The sequence below is a fragment of the Cucumis sativus genome, chromosome 5 (genome assembly GCF_000004075.3).
Source record: "Cucumis sativus cultivar 9930 chromosome 5, Cucumber_9930_V3, whole genome shotgun sequence".
In the NCBI taxonomy this organism is placed as follows: Eukaryota; Viridiplantae; Streptophyta; class Magnoliopsida; order Cucurbitales; family Cucurbitaceae; genus Cucumis; species Cucumis sativus.
Window position 1 is genome coordinate 31432619 of NC_026659.2, and position 16315 is coordinate 31448933.

General features: G+C 34.6%; 2 protein-coding genes across 5 annotated transcripts; one reads left to right on the forward strand and one right to left on the reverse strand.

Moving 5' to 3' along the window:
• Window positions 1–159: 159 nt before the first annotated feature.
• On the forward strand, window positions 160–3019 carry LOC101206521 (serine/threonine-protein phosphatase 7 long form homolog). 4 transcript variants are annotated; one of them, XM_031884979.1, is made up of 5 exons: window positions 160–627; window positions 1207–2018; window positions 2095–2182; window positions 2253–2651; window positions 2729–3019. In XM_031884979.1, exons 2-4 carry the CDS (start codon window positions 1219–1221, stop codon window positions 2526–2528), a joined length of 1164 nt encoding a protein of 387 aa, XP_031740839.1. In that variant the 5' UTR covers window positions 160–627; window positions 1207–1218; the 3' UTR covers window positions 2529–2651; window positions 2729–3019. The 4 variants fall into 4 exon arrangements, with proteins under 4 accessions (XP_031740839.1, XP_011656076.1, XP_031740840.1 ...); XM_011657774.2 differs by having other exon boundaries at window positions 162–612; XM_031884980.1 differs by having other exon boundaries at window positions 167–612; window positions 1249–2018.
• A 1087-nt stretch (window positions 3020–4106) lies between these two features.
• Window positions 4107–13690, reverse strand: LOC101223115 (SCY1-like protein 2). The gene is made up of 14 exons (XM_004141489.3): window positions 13199–13690; window positions 12042–12146; window positions 11538–11648; window positions 10860–11042; window positions 10343–10469; window positions 9791–9852; window positions 9584–9670; window positions 8714–8800; window positions 7690–7803; window positions 7346–7474; window positions 6043–6105; window positions 5763–5924; window positions 5535–5653; window positions 4107–5442 (listed from the first exon to the last, which is right to left on the reverse strand). The coding sequence occupies exons 1-14, from the start codon at window positions 13688–13690 to the stop codon at window positions 4488–4490; spliced, it is 2796 nt and encodes a 931-aa protein (XP_004141537.1). The 3' UTR covers window positions 4107–4487.
• Window positions 13691–16315: the final 2625 nt, after the last annotated feature.

Below are 16315 nucleotides of genomic sequence, written 5' to 3' on the forward strand. Positions count from 1 at the left end.
GTGGGACTGTATATGAACGATACATTTTGAGAAGGATAAAAAAAAATGTCAATATAGACTAATTCAAATTTTGACTATAAACAGAACCAAATGCATTTATCAAAAATCATCTACAGGCAAGGGTCAAAATTCCGCTGCACAGTCCCCCAAATTCCTTCAAAATTTCAAATCCAAACGCTACTGTTGACTGCCACTGCTACTGACACACATCTGTCGTATCGTGGACCCGGATCACGTGAAGAAATCGTGTACCCGGTACACGACTTCTTCACTTTTTAACCTACCAACGAGCCTTTATAACCTACCGCCGAGCCTTCTGCCTTCCATCTTCACTTCACGAAAACCCCTTTTCCTCCGCTACTCTGCCTTCCATCTTTCACAAAAACTTAGCAACCCTTCCATTATTTACTTCAGATTCTGCCTTGCATCTTCACAAAAACCCTTCTTTCCTTCGCGATTCTACCTTTCATCCTTCACAAAATCGTAGCAACTCTCCCATTTACTTTATTCTGTCTTGCATCATCATAAAAACCGCAATCCTTCCATTTCTTCACGGAAAAGTCCGCAGCAAGAGGCTCCGTCGACCCTCGCAGTCGGCCTTCACGTAGAAAGGTTTATTTTCTTCTTGTAAGGTTTTATTATATTATATTTTGATTTAGTGAACTTAAGGTTGGGTAATTTAAGACTCGTAAAAATTATTTGGTTTTAGGTATGTTATTGGTTTTACTAAAATTATTTGGTTTGAGTAAAATGAAAAGTATTCTAAAAAAAAATAACAAATTTTATAAAATATTTATTAATTATAATAAAATTTTACATTGTATACATAATAAACATTATAAAAGTCTATTAGTTTTTATGTTTGAGATAATCCAAAATTTTTATTATAGCATGTAAATATTTTAATTTATTTTGTTATTTTTAAAAATATTCCTAAAATTATTTAATTTTAGAAAAATTATTTGAGAATAATTTGATTTTAGGTATTGTGAGTTTTGAGGATTAGGGATATTTAGGTATACGTATAGTTTAAATTTGGGTATTGAACGGTTTAGACTTTGTTTAATTATTGAATTTTATGCTTGTGAGTTTTTGAATCATAAATTGGATAAAAATATTTTTAACTCATCACTTTTATATGGTTGAACTTTTCTTTTTCATGTTATTGTTGCAATACATCTATGTTATTAATGAAATACTTTTTAGGAAATTTGCACAATGGAACCTGGCCCTATTGATCCTACACAGTTATATCAACAACCATCTCATCGCTCGCAGTTTATATGGGACACTTCCTCCACGGTAGTTTTGAGTTGTCGAAGGAGAGAGGCAGCATCTCAGCGCACGATCCCTTTCGATGAGCGTATTGAGCCATACTTAGAGGCTGCTGGATTTCTTGGAGTGTCCCAGATTGGATTCATGCAATTGGATTGGCATTTAATTACTGCTTTGGTCGAGCGCTGGAGACCAGAGACTCACACGTTTCATATGCCTTGTGGGGAATGCACAATCACATTGCAGGACGTTGCGATTCAGTTAGGGTTACCGGTGGATGGAGAGCCTGTTGTAGGATCGTTAATTTATAATTGGAAGCAAGTATGTGAGGATTTTTTAGGAGTTCTACCGCCGGACATGAAAGGTCAAAGGTTGAGTCTTCCATGGTTGGCTGAACAGTTCACAAAATTACCACTAGATGCTGATGTTGTGAGTATTCAGAGATATGCTCGTGCATACATAATGCAACTCATTGGAGGTTGTTTGTTTTCTGACAAATCAAATACTCTGGTACATTGTATGTTTCTTCCGCTTTTAAGCGATTTTGACGAGGCAGGTACATATTCTTGGGGCTCAGCATGCCTTGCATGGCTTTATAGGGAATTGTGTCGAGCCAGTAATGCACAGTCTTTAGAAATAGCTGGGCCACTAATGTTACTGCAAATGTGGGCATATGACCGATTTTCTATTGTCGCACCACAAGTTGCATTACAGGCTCCAGTTAATCGACCACTTGGTTTTAGGTATTAATTTATTCATATATTATGTTCATAATAAAATGTGCACTCTCTATAACTTTTTTTTTTTTTCACACATTAGATGGAGTGGTGTCCTACCTACATCGGAACAATCAGGAAATATGTTGTTGACGTATCGACAAATATTTGACCGTTTGATTCACACTCAGGTAATAAAGCATTATGCGAATGTTATCTACTTATTTTTTTGTTGTCTACTTATGTTTGTTTCTTTAACAGATTAATTGGACACCATATACACCTGATATTATGGCATTGCTTCCTGATCGATGTCATAATGGTCAATTGATATGGACTTACGTTGGCCCTTTGATATGCTTCCATATCGTTGAGTTGCATGCACCAGATCGTGTGTTGCGACAGTTTGGTATGCATCAACTTCTTCCATCATTTTGCAATACAAACCCTGCACTACACAAAATTGATTTACGAGGCAAACATGATCAAGATTGGTCTAAGATTCATGCAAAGTATATCACAATGTGGCATTCGTGAAATGATTCACATGTACAAGGAGTAGCAACACACAAGCCAACAGTATCAGATGACTATTTTCCTTGGTACTCATCAATTACAAGACGATTTATCACACCTGATGGCGCTTTACCCTATCGCATGGTATGAATTTTAATATGATTTGTTTTATAATTTTATAACATGCATATTATTTAATTATATTATTTGTAATTATTCAGAATAAGTTTGTTCAAGACATACATGCTTACTCAATGGAACACAACTTAAAAGAATTGAGCTCAATGTGCGATCAAGTCTTGAAAGATATAGAACAAATTATTCAGCAAACCAGACGACTCAATGTTGCTGACACGGATCGAAGACGCATTCGACGTAAACGACGACAACAAGACAATGGTGTCGTAGAGGAAGACGAGATAATAATTAGTTTGTAGATCAAATTTGTTATTCATATACATTTCAATTTATATGTAGAATTATTAAAAAAATATAATGCATTTTTATTTGTACTAAAACTATATATAGACATACAAATTTCACTTTTTTAAAAAAACTTAAAAAATTTATAGCAAATCTCACATTACTTTTCTAATTCACGAGAGACATCTTCAACTATATATTAAGTTGTAGTATGGTTTCAAAATTTAGATCATAAGAATCCTTCTAATTAATTGCTTCAAAGGGATGATAAGAAACCTTCTAATTAATTGCTTTAAAGTGATGAAAAGTAAGTAATGCAAGTGAATTAGGTGGAGAAATTTAAAATGTTTGTGTTCAAAAGAACGATGTGTAAATCAATTTTTAATGCAAAATGAACATTAATCATTTATGTATTGGTTTCCAATTTTATTTTTTTAATATTTGATTCGGTTTCAATTTTATTTTTTATTTTTTTTGTTCATTAGATCCATATTTGCCGGTTAGAAGAGCATATGAAGAGGAAAATTTTCTCCACCAATTTAAATCTTAAACTAATAATTATATAATGAATCCACCAATTTAAATCTTAAACTAATAATTATATAATGAATCTAAACGTAACATTTTAACTTTTTAATTTAAACTTTAACTTTCATAAGTATATCCCAATACCCATTTTTTCTTTTTTCTCTTTACTTCTTTTTATGAAAATTTCACAATTTAAATTACTTTCATGGATTTAAAATAACATGTTGGATTTAAGTATTTAAGTTTGAGATTATAGTTCAAGCTATAAATTGATATTTGACTTTTATTTTTTTTAATTCTATTTTAGATTCAATCAAATTTAAATTCTATTTATTTCTTGTCTTTTCACGTATTAAAACAATAAATTGTTTTATATGGGTGCTAACATTGTAAGATATAAAAATGAATATATCTTATCTCCACATCTCTCAAGGTTAAAGAAATCAAATTATTTTCACCTGCTTATGGAAGTACTCCGTGCCTAAAAAGTACAAAATTTTCATATGTTTGAGCTGTGGATAATCTATAGAAAAGAATTTTCATCGCTTATAACTGCGCACCAATTTATTGTGCCTATAGTTAATGCTTAAATGAACAGCAGAAAAGTCTATATAGGGGAGAGAATGAAAGAACCCTTTCGAAGCATCGTGAAGACATGAATCATACACTCTTTTCAACTTTCTTTATTGTCTTTTCAAAATCTAGTCACAAACTGGGAGTGGGACTATATATGAATAGTAATACACTTTGAGAATAAAAAATAATTTCCAATATAGACTAGTTCAAATTTTGACTATAAACAGAAAAAAAATGCATTTATCAAAAATCAGCTACATGCATAACATAATGACCGCTTTAATATCAACTCGCATCCCCAATTTAAGCTTTACATGCAAGGGTCAAAAAAATATACTCTCATACCTGATATGCAGTTCGTCAAATCCATCTCTAGGTGCCACAAGATGACAAATCTACAAAAGACATCTGCATCTTCCAAATATTTCTGATTAACATTGAATTCTTCACCCACTACAGTAAGTCCATCAGGGGAGGTTGTCCAGTTGATGATTTGTTTTGTGTAGAACGATGTGTTGAGGAAACCCCTCTCCCTCTTCCTCTTCCTCTACCGACAGCAGTTGAGGGAGGCGGGGCAAGTCTAGGTGCAGCAATGCTATTCTCGTTCTTACTAGGTGCAAATATGGATCCAAGATCAGTGAATTTTTTGTCAGCATCGTATGCATGTTGAGACGATATTCCCTGGTTTTGCTTCTGGAATCCGATAGAACTTTGGGAACTGAGGCCCCCAGTCGCCAGACTGCTTGAGTTGAAAGTCGAAGACCCATGATTTTGTCTCATAGGTTCATTAGTACTTTTGTTGTTGACGGTCCAACTGGCATTGCTGTTCGTTTGAAAGTTCAAACTGTTCGGTGTACTCATGGATGAACTAGTTCCATATTTGTTCATGGATGGCCCAATCACCCCGTTGTTCGAAGCTAAGGAAGCACCTCCTAATGAGCCACTGGGGCGTGGAGGCCAGTCAGCGAAAGGGTCCACATCATCCAAGTTTGAAGTGGATGATGCTCCAGAAGTTGCTTGCATCCCAGAATCACTTATTCTGGGTGCACCCGCTGTAGAGTTTCGAGGTGGCCACTCAACATTCACTGGAAGGCAGGATGCAACGGTTTGATTACTAGACAGAGATGTCACAACAGAATTTGTTTTTACAGAATTTCCTGTTATGGATTGACCACCATGAACAGAAGGAGCAGATAAGATATTACTAGTAGAACTTTGTGGGGGTGTATGTCCCTTAGAAATAGGCCCCCAGTCTTCATCCCAAGCAGGTCGACTTTTTATTGTTGGAATGACGGTATCACTTGCTCTGGTTGATGATTGGGACAGTTGGCCATTAGAAACCGTAGTGGGTTTCATCTCCGGTACTCCGGAATCAGAAACAGTGACTCCTCTTTTCTCTTCGATTTTCCTATGATGGAAAAACACCGTTAGAATCAGATATGTACTAAGACTCTCCAAAACCATGAGGTCGCATGCATGTGCAGTGTTTAACAATATTACCTGAGAATGTCCTTGACAAAAAGCATATATTTAGCAAACTGCTGAACATTTAATTGTTGGGCTGTAAGAAGAGGTGTGAGTAAAGGAAGAACGTGCTCCGCAATAAATTCGATTCCATACTGAACAGAACGAGTTTTTGACAGAAGGTAAATTAGTACAAGTAATGCATAAAAATCCTCTGCAACAGTATTCTTCCAGACAAGAGGTTGAACTAGATATTGTAAGTACCTGCTTAAGGATTGAGTTTGCAACCCCAAGGGTACACATGAGCGTGGGAGCAGATCGGTCCACAGCTGTACAACGTTGAATTGTTTGCAAGATTTCTAGAACTGCATGTTTATCAAGCGTTTGAACCAATTCTCCAAAGCACAGCAAAGCGTTTACTCTAACCTGTACATAGGAGGAAAAGCCAAAACTTGCATAAAACAAGTCACAACCAAAATAAATAAACAAATAGAAAAGAACTTCAAAGCATGAAAAGCCATGAAACCTGCAGATGCATACTTACCGCAGCAACTGTTGTCTTTAGAGCTAAACCATGAACACGAGGCAAAATTGCTTGTTTCACTAACTGTAAGAACACGACAATTTAAGTAAATGTGAATGCAAGCCTGCATACCAAAAAGGTCAAAACAGATGATCTTTGATATTATATGTTGAAATAGTTAATCAAAATATTGAATTATTGCACGTGGATTGCGTTTTTAGAGCCTGTTTGGCCTACGAGGTTTGAGACAAAGAGACGGTTGTCACCCTTCCTCTTTATCTTAGTGGTTGATGTTCTGAACAGACTAGCCCCTTCAAAGATCAAAGAAGGGTGTGATCGATGGGTTTAAACTGGCTAAGGAGCTAGTTCATCTAACCCACCTCCAATTTGCAAATGACACTGTCATTTTGGTTTAGGGTAGGAAAGCACCATCATTAATCTACATACGTTTTTGTGGTTTTTTTGCAGAGAAATTCAGGCTTGAGACTAATAGAGGTAAGAATTCCCTGTTAGGTATAAATGGTTGTACATTTAAGTTAAGCTTGTGAGCTTCTATGGTAGGTTGTGGCATATGTCAATTCCCTTCTTCGTGAGTTCATTTCAGAGTTTGAAAACCAAAGAAAACTAAAAAAAATTGATGAGACAACCTAATAGGTAAAGACGAATAAAAAAATAAATTTAAAAAAAAGGATCAGCTTCCTCTTCTAGTAAGTTTGTCACTCTTGTCTCAATACCATGGATACAAGCAAGATGCCCATGGATTTCTCTCTCCTTGGTGTTGCCCATGTCAGAATAGCTCTGAATCAGTAAATCACCTCCCCATCCATTGCCAATTTGCTCATGCTATATGGAAAAAAAAATCAGTGCCTTTTGTGGAACTTGGCTCCCTCTCTACACACTATGGATTGGATCAAATTATTGTTTTTGGACCACCCTTTAAGGGTCACAAGGCTAACTTATGGATTAGCTACATTTGTGTGGTTTTGTCAAAATATTAGGAAGAGAGAAATGGTTGCATTATCAGAAACAGAGCAAATCCAACCAGAGACAATCTTGAATCTTCTATTTTTATTGCTTTTTTATCTAAAGATTATCAACCTCTCAAAGACCAAACAGCTTAGATTTTCCTGTTGCAAATTGGCCACATCTTTTGTACTCCCCTTAACAAAAGATTTTTGTACATCCTTTGGAGGGTTGCATAAATCAATGAAATTGTTTCTTATCAAAACAAAAACAAAAACAGCTTTCAAATTACTTCCATGATGAAGGGGGTTTAGGGGATAAACTAGAAAGAGATCATAGACACAAGATATGGGGCTCTCACCTGTGTGTCAAGTTGCTTAGCAAGGGAAACTGATTTCCTCAGAACTTCCTCTTGTATGCGAGCATCATTATCATCATAAGCACGAACAATCAATGGCAGGACACTTGTTATTAATTGTTCTTGATTGGTCTGAAAAAATGAAAGACTGGTTAAATGAGAAAAGTTACACTTGAAGATACCCTCAAATAGGATTGAGAAACAGAGGAAAAAGGAATATAAACACTGGAGGCTGAAGAACCAGATGTGGACTAGAGCAATACACATAAATAGCTACATTTTAGCTTGTAAATCAACCAACAAGCATCATCACACAAAAATAACAATTACTTGAATCATGAATATACCTTGTTAATTATAAGATCAGCATGCTTCACAAGCAGCAACAATGTGTCACCAGCAGCAGTACTCAGGACGGGAACAAGAGACGGCAAAGTTGATAGCTCAAAATCATGTTTGTCCTGCAAGCTTCAAGAAATTAATCTTATGTTCCAATAATACGATCCAACAAAACTAATTAGGAAACAGATGAACAGCGAAAGACAACAAAAGTAAAACAAGTCATAGACTCATAATTAACAAGTAGACTATACAAGAAAAGAATCTCCAATTGATCAACAACGAACCACCAACAACCCTCGTCTCATTTAGTACCCATCATTTATATGTGGAAAGAATATTTATGTAAGCTCCTTGATATAGAGGGTATAGATTTCCTATTTTTACACTTCATCCCATCAAAGAAAAAAAAATCTGTTTTTTAAAACAGAGAAGAGGAAGCATCAAATAAGAAGAGAAGACAACAGTATGTCAGTCACCTAAACATCATTTCCTCTCTTGTAACTGAACCATAAAATGTCTCTACTTTTTATCATAAGACAAATAAATAAAGCGACAGTATAGAGCTAAAATTTGATAATTTCAATAAGTACTAGATTCAAGGCACTAAATCCATGTATTTCCTCACAAATTCAAAGAAATTCAATCCCGGAATCCACAAATCAATCTAGACAAATCTCAACTCCTTGGCTAGTTTAAATACATGGGACCCCAAAGCAAAGCAAAAAACAATCTAAACCTAATGGTCGAAAGATACAAATTTCAAAAGAAGGAAAGAAAAACAATGAAATGAAAAAAAACAAAATTACAGAGGGCAACGTCATATTATTAGTAGAACTTCTGTATGCAAGCAAAACTCGTTAGAAAAAATAATTGGAAACCAGGATGACACAAAATTAATTCCACAGGGGTCATCAATTCTAAAATCTTCAACGTCAATTTTAGCATTTTTTTCCAAACAAAACATCAACTTTAACATTAAACCTTGGAAAGGTTAATAAATAAATACTGAAAACATAAAGGTTTTTGTACCTGTGATTCTGCTATTGTGAGTACCATGGGGAGTATCATAGGCTGCATAACCAGATTCCGTAATTCTGCACAGAGAGGTGGAAGGACCTGCAAAAGACATAAGGAAACCCTCACAACTGGAGATCAATGACTTCATGAATATTCCTATACTAATGGCATTTGTGTTGGTTGAAAGCGTAAGACTACAAGCAAACTCCTTGTTTGATGAACTTATTCATATCCTTAACATGTAGAGTAATTGGAATGAGATAACTTGTGACAGTGAAACATAGGACCATCTAAGGAAGACAAATGTGTTGCTTGAAATTGCAGTATTAAGCGTGTGTAATTAATCATGAATCCTATGAAGCTATGAAGAGAAGAAAAAGAATGGAGGGACAACAATTGCAATCCGTTATGTTCACCACTGAGAAATCGTTCTTCCTCTTGTTGTAGCATCCATAAGGAGTTTCTTCAATTAAAGTTTGTCTTTCATTTCATTTCTACAAACTGGGGAAGTTTATTATGAACCCTTGGATGTTCCTGTTCTTTTCTAGCTTAGATGCATCTCACCAACCACAGAGGACAACCACTTAAATATTACAAATTTTGGCACAAGAGAACAGAGTTTGCAGTGGCTAGTACTACATAATTTAAATCCATGATATCAAACATAATGTTTGTGGCATGTCACCGTGTCCTCATGACCACTAGGCCCTTGGTCAACCAACAGTAATTTAATTTTATCTTGTTTCATATCCCCTTGCATATGCCATTCAATCAATGAATTTTTGTGTCGAACAAAAGAGCCAAAAAATTTATAATCAAAATCAGAAAACATGAGAATAACCAGCAGATTGATAGACTAAATTGGCCATGAGAAATTCAGACCTTATAGCGCAATATACGGGAATCAAAATCTTTCCACATATCAGATAGAGCTTTCAAGAACTCGGACTTTTGCATGTTATCTCTTTCCTGAAAAGTATTAATGATAAATTAATAGGTTTTCAATTTCAACTGCCCTTTCATTATAAGCAACTGCTTTCAACAAAACTGCAGTCAAACTCATCAGAAAGCTGAAATGGAAACAATTACAAGCATGTGGTCAAGAAAACGCAGAGCACGTAGCCTTGTGTCATCTCGGAAAAACGGGGAACCTGCAAAAAAAATTTGAAATGATTATGACAGCACAAACAATGAAATCAAATACAACGATTCTATTTTTGCGTTTCTTTTCTGAAAAAATATCTGACAGTTCATTAACATCCCAAGTATGTCAACAAAGTTTTTCATGAAATGAAGTGGATCATTAAGGACCTGTCATCAAGCATTGCACATGACATGGTTAAAAAAAAGGGTTATAATAATGAGATTGCACAATTTTTCATTTATTATAAATAATAATGAGACAAAGCTCAAAGTACAAGAGGGTTATAAAATGAGACATGGTTAAAATGAAAATGAGATTCAAATCTCAGACTAGATTTCATTGTAATCTGGTAATTTGTGTCATCCTTTCGATTTTTCAAATTCCATGTACAGTATCTATTAAACATTCAAAGTTACAGTAGCAATTGACATCACCACAAGTTATGTTCAAGCTAAAGGAGAATGTATCAATTAGATTGGAATTTCAAATTGTATAACCTGTGAATTCCATTGCTGTTGGCCGGAAAGACTCATTTGATGATAGCATTCTCTGCAAGTCATGAACTAACTCCGGAGGAATTGAAGCAAATGACTCAGTTGACAGGTAATTTAAGGAATTCATGTACTAAGGGGGAATGGGGAAGAAACAAAAAAAAAACACGAATTAGGAAATTCGATAAATGACACAATTTACAAGAATATTGGAGCTAATTCCCTTTCATTTTCTTATGACAGCTCTCCCAACAGATATATGCTCTCAGTCAATACCTATATTATTGAAAAATTATGCATTCAGATATAGATATGAAAAGTAACTCTTAAATGACCACTTGATACAAAAACAAAGCTTCATTGCACCATTTACACAGGCACAAAACCAACCAATATAAGATAGCAATCAGCATTATAATATGTAATGTGGTTTAAATGCACAAATGAGGACAACCACTTAAATATTTTCCAATGCACCATTGTGCAAGGCAATTGAGTTTAGAAAGAATGAACTTGGAAATACCATTTTAACATTATTGTGGCAGTCAAACAGAGGCTTTCTAGCAATCAAATGGTAAGCAAGGCATCCAAAGCTGAAAATATCTGAGGAACAACTAGCCAAAGACGATTTACTCCTCACTAATTCAGGAGCAGTGTAGTTCAGAGATGGCTGAAGAGGCAGTACAGAATCTTCAACATCGTATTCCTGTGCAATGCAACAAAATTTAGCATAGACGTAGAAGCCTCAAGAAGTTCTGGTAATGATGATCCTCAATTCATACCATATTATTGTATGAGCTAAATGTGTATAAAGAAAAGGAAAGCTATAGAAGGATGGATTCGTACATTAACACAAAGGATAAAAACTGCAAACTTATTTATATATATAAAACACACTAATAGGATGTTAACGTTATGTCTAAATTGTAGGCTGGAGCGTGAAACTGAAACAGGTTTTCTCTCTTTTTTTTCTTTTTTTTTTTACAAACCAATGAAACCGGATTATAGAGAGTGAATAAAATGAAAAATATTATAAAAGACTGAAATTTAGTATAATTACAAGTTCTGTATCAAAAAGAGGTAACCTCCTTTTCAGATTTCAAATCCCTGACAAAGGCATCATCCAACCATTGAGTTGTTTCCCTTATTGTCATTTTACAATGTTTAGAACTAACAAGCAACCAGTGGATAATGAACTCACGGCAAAGTGGAAAGCCTGCATGGTAGCCATGTCACCCGAAGTCTGATCGGCTGGAATTGCAAAGCAAAATCCAGCAAGTTTCCAAGCTCCATTTGAAGTGATGAGGACATTCTGCAAAGCCATAATTTCAAGTAACATAAACAGATCAAATCTATTAGAAACTCCACAGTGTGGGTGGGTGGGGGGTTGTATCTAGTTACTGTTTGTGAGCCAAATAATCTGCAGACTGCAAGTATTAAATCTTTGATGCAGCCTACATGTTTGAGGATCTGAGACCGTAGCAGTGACAACTATGCTCGATTGATACTAATCAATCTTCTTTGCTATTTTGGAGTAGAGGGTGGGGGGTAATTTCTCTCTCCATTTGTATGGAGTTTGTATCATTCAACACTTCCGTTCTCAAATGAAGCACTAGAAAAAACTCCAAATAATCCCAAGAAACTTAATAAAAAGTTTTAAACTACCAGAAAAAGGAAGAAAAAAAAGTTGAAATAAAATTGATACCTCCGGAGATATAGCACGGTGAATGAGATGTGCATTGCTATGAAGAAAGTTTAAAGACTCTGCTAGTTGAAGCAAACCATGTTTTATTTCCAGTAGTCCCATTTCCTGTAAAATGTCAATGAAGAACAAGCCGATGAGAACAGAGAAGCTTTTATGAAAACTACAAGTATCACATGATTAGAGATCCAAACACATAAAAAATCATAAGCATGACACATATGAGAGGTATATGTCAGAATTCATTTTTAAATTAACAAATGAAAAGTTCTATGAAAAGAATAGAAGCTCTTTCCCAACAAATTTATCAGAAATACTAAAAACACTTTCATCTAAAACATTTACATTTAAAAATGACAACCCGACAACCAGGCTAAAAGTTATAGATGCAGTGAATGATTAGTCACCCAAAAAGATCTTTACCAGAACCACTAATCTTGGGCTATGGCCAATGATGCTTCTCTTGCATTGGAGAATCTCCAGAACCACTCAACATATTCATTTCTTCTCTGAATATTACCAAATCTAGGTAGCAACCCATGGGAAGAAGCAATACCATCTCTATTTTCCATTGGAGACATGAATATGGGAAAAAATAATTTCTATAGAATATCAACTTCGTCAAAAACAAACCTAAAGACTTCTGGAAAAAAAACCTAAAAATTAGGCAGAAGTTCAAATGTCACTTACTTATGATCTCCTCTTAGTGTACCCTTTCAAGATCCTCTATACTCTTAAAAGTATCAATGTGAGCAACTTTGTCATAAGCTTTATTTGATTGGGATAGTCTACTTTTCAATAAAGAGATGGTCTCTGTCTCTCATAAAAAGGAGGGTACACATATACAATTGACGGAACAGCACAAGCTTCTATCATTTCACAACTTCTTCAAAGCAAGAGCATAGAAATTGGAGACTCGTGAAGAAATCGTCTAAACACCAAGTTCAGTGATCGTCGTATACACAAAAATTAAAGAAAATTCCTACAATATTTTGGCATTAACTAAAATATCACAACTTTCAGAGTGAAATTCAATCGAGTAACATAAGAGGCTCCTCAAACTCAATCGGGTTTTGCATTTACTATACTAATTCCAAATTGGAGAACACCCAGGGAAAAGAAAAAATAAAGAAAATTCAGCGAATTGTGGCTCTACATACCAAACCATTAAGCTCCTTAGGAACCTTAGCAATGTTCTCCACATTCCCAATAACATTTGCCACGGATGCAAACAGCGGCTCGGTAACCATTGCCATGGCATTCTTATTCTCATCCAACGCTTGGACCACATGAACCACTCCCGGATGCCGGAGCCTCACCAACCGCCCCGCATCGGCTCGAATCAGATCCAAAAACGAATCCTCGACAGACTTCGACAACCCCGCGCGAGTCCTAGTCTCGGAGAGAATCCTCTTATCCAAAACCCATACGCAAACAGTGGGATATTGCTGAGGCCGAGAAGAATCACGAGCCTTGGCAGAGTACAATTTCCAAGCCATGCCGGGACCGGCGGAGCCGATCTGATCAAGAAGCTCGTAATCCTGAAGGGCCTTGGGTCCGGTGACCTCCTGGACGGTGGTATGAACGGTTTTCTCAATCACCGCGGCGGTTTTTGCCAAAGCTTGGGTGAGGGTTTTCATATTCAACGCCATTTTTGTTCGTCTTCACCGACCAGTAGAAGTTGACCCACTAAAAATGAGGAAGAATTGAGGATGAAGAAGATGAATTTGGGGAGAACGGGAGAAGGATTTTGAGATGTGATTGGAAGGAGAACGAGGAAATTTGGAAATTTGGATCAAAGCTACAGTGTTGGTGTTTGGGGTTCTTCCATTTCTCTCGTCTCAGTCTGACCGTACCGTGGTTTGGTTTTCTTAATTATTCTGCTTACTTCATTCATTTCCTGTTTACCGTTGAATGTTAAAACTATACTCTTTTCTATAAACAAAAAATAAATAAATTGTTTTGAATAATAAAACTTATCAAAATATTTACAAAATACTAAATTTATGAACAACAAAAGTGAATCACTAAAAATTGAAAATTATTTATACTTCTAATTAAAGCATTCTTGTTCATAGGTATGAATTGGTTTGTTATTGTTTTCTTTCTTTCTTTTTTTTTCTCCGTGGTTGAATTTCGTAGCTTGTAAATAAAATTAAATATTTGTACCAAAGACTATGAGGAATTTTAAGCGCTACTAACGTTCGAGGTACCTTAACTCATACCTTATAGTTTTAACCTAATTACATAATCAACCAAGTATTCGAGGTACTTGGGACTGTCCCTTTCCAAATCTCTCCCAACCACCAAACCACTCTCCATAACATTACCACCAAACCACTCTCCATAACATTACCTCTGTCCTCATTCTCATTTTTTCTTTTTAATATTTATAATCAATTTTCATTAGAAAAAAAATTCCTAACTAATTATTAAAGGGTCAATCTAGTACTCTAACAACATTCGTATCATATACCACTCTAAATAGAAACGTCCTGCTATATGTCGTTGTTTTGTTGAGGTATATGCTTTGTACTTGATTTCATATCTTTTGGTTGTTTTTGCGTTGTCTCATTTGTTGTATCTTGAGTAGTAGTCTCATTTCATTGAAGATGTTTTTTCCTGTTTAAAAAATAAACCTCCTAACAAAATGAGATTCTCCATCCACTCTTTTCAACCGTTGTGTTCTTAGAGAAAGTACTTTCATGTAAGAAGAGCAACTCCTTGAAAAAGTTTTCCACTAAGTGGAATAAAAAGCAAGTAGGTTGAGGACTAATACCTTTTGTGTAGACATGAAAGGACACGAAGATGGATTTGGATCTGTTGACAAGTCAAGCGAGGACAAAGTAGAGCAACTAGTTCAAATCAAGACCTTCTTTTTCACTAGAGCTCGAGATCCGCTGGGCACGAATGACGTTTTATTGGAGGTTCGAGGATTGTTTAGAAATTATTGTACCAAGTGGTTCAAACTTACTACAAACTAAGAGTTCAAACATGTCAATCATTTTGTAATTCACTGTCTTAAATTACATAATTTCACTTTGTAATTTATATCTTTGTATGTAGAACCAAATTTGATAATCATCAAACAAAACTCAAATAACTAAATTGTGAACTTTTTTTTTTTCAATTTTTACAAATATATTTGCCCACGAGCTTGTCTTTTTATCCGCAATGACGAGAAGTGTGTTCATGATGACATCACACCATCATCTTAATAAACTTTGACACGGAGATGTGAATGAAAAATCTATAGTATTATACTAACCATTGCATGTAGTTTAGTCCAATTAAACTTTGGCATCAATAGATCAAAACTCATTCACAAGAAATTAACTCGAAGAGGTATTCTTTCTTCATACCTATCGCTCATGAAATTCATTAAATGCAAAAGATAAAACATTATTGGGACGATATTTGAAAATAAAACTTATTAAAAAGTTAATATTACAACTTATTTTAAAGTTTAACATTAAAATTCCGATATTTATATAAGTTTAATATATAAATTTGACAAAATCCAAAGTTTATAAATAATTGATACAACCTTTTTTCTTTTTTTGAAAATGTCTTTTTGAGTATAACTTGGAGTCGAGAGATTTGAACACATAACCTCTTGTCCTAAAAAACATATCGATATTAGTTAAACTAAGTTCATATTAGCTTCATTTATATTTTTTCTAAAGAGAACGGTTAAAATCCAACCAACTTCTACCTTATAATAAATGTTACAATACTTTCTAAAACGTCCCTTATTATATAAATGGACAATTCTATTGTGACTTTTGAGCCATCCATAGAATGCATTCATCAATTGTATCTCAAGATGAAAAAAAAAAAAAAAAAAGCATTCATCAATTTTATCTCAAATTGGAGTGGGGAAAAAAAAATGCATTCATCAATTTGTATGCAATTACTGAAATTTAAATGTTAGTTAATACCCCCAATTAATTCCTCAATCAATTAAAATAAAAATATAAACATTAATTTAAAACTAATAATCGACGTAATATTTATAGAAAAATTTTGAAAACGAAAAAAGCTCACAAAGTCACGTTAGAAAATACAAAATGGCCCGTCAACATACTTTAGATTTGGGTTCCAAATCCAAAAAATCAATATCCAACTACTAATATATTTTCTACATTATTATCTTTTAGTTTTGGACACGATCATTAACGAGACTATTTTTCTTTGAAGATCTCTCCGATATTTAAAAAAAAATGGTTGAGTTCATAGATTTTTTATTTACATAGATCTTAAAAGTTTTGATTTTT

Excerpts from the sequence above, each read along its gene's own strand:
- LOC101206521 (XM_031884979.1), top strand. The coding sequence starts at position 1,219 with ATGGAACCTGGCCCTATTGATCCTACACAGTTATATCAACAACCATCT. Across the intron at positions 2,019-2,094 it reads AATCGACCACTTGGTTTTAG|ATGGAGTGGTGTCCTACCTA; the intron begins GTATTAATTTAT and ends TTCACACATTAG. Across the intron at positions 2,183-2,252 it reads ACCGTTTGATTCACACTCAG|ATTAATTGGACACCATATAC; the intron begins GTAATAAAGCAT and ends TTTCTTTAACAG.
- LOC101223115 (XM_004141489.3), bottom strand. The coding sequence starts at position 13,690 with ATGGCGTTGAATATGAAAACCCTCACCCAAGCTTTGGCAAAAACCGCC. Across the intron at positions 9,853-10,342 it reads AACAGCAATGGAATTCACAG|GTTCCCCGTTTTTCCGAGAT; the intron begins GTTATACAATTT and ends TTTTTTTTGCAG. Across the intron at positions 6,106-7,345 it reads CTAAGCAACTTGACACACAG|TTAGTGAAACAAGCAATTTT; the intron begins GTGAGAGCCCCA and ends GTGTTCTTACAG.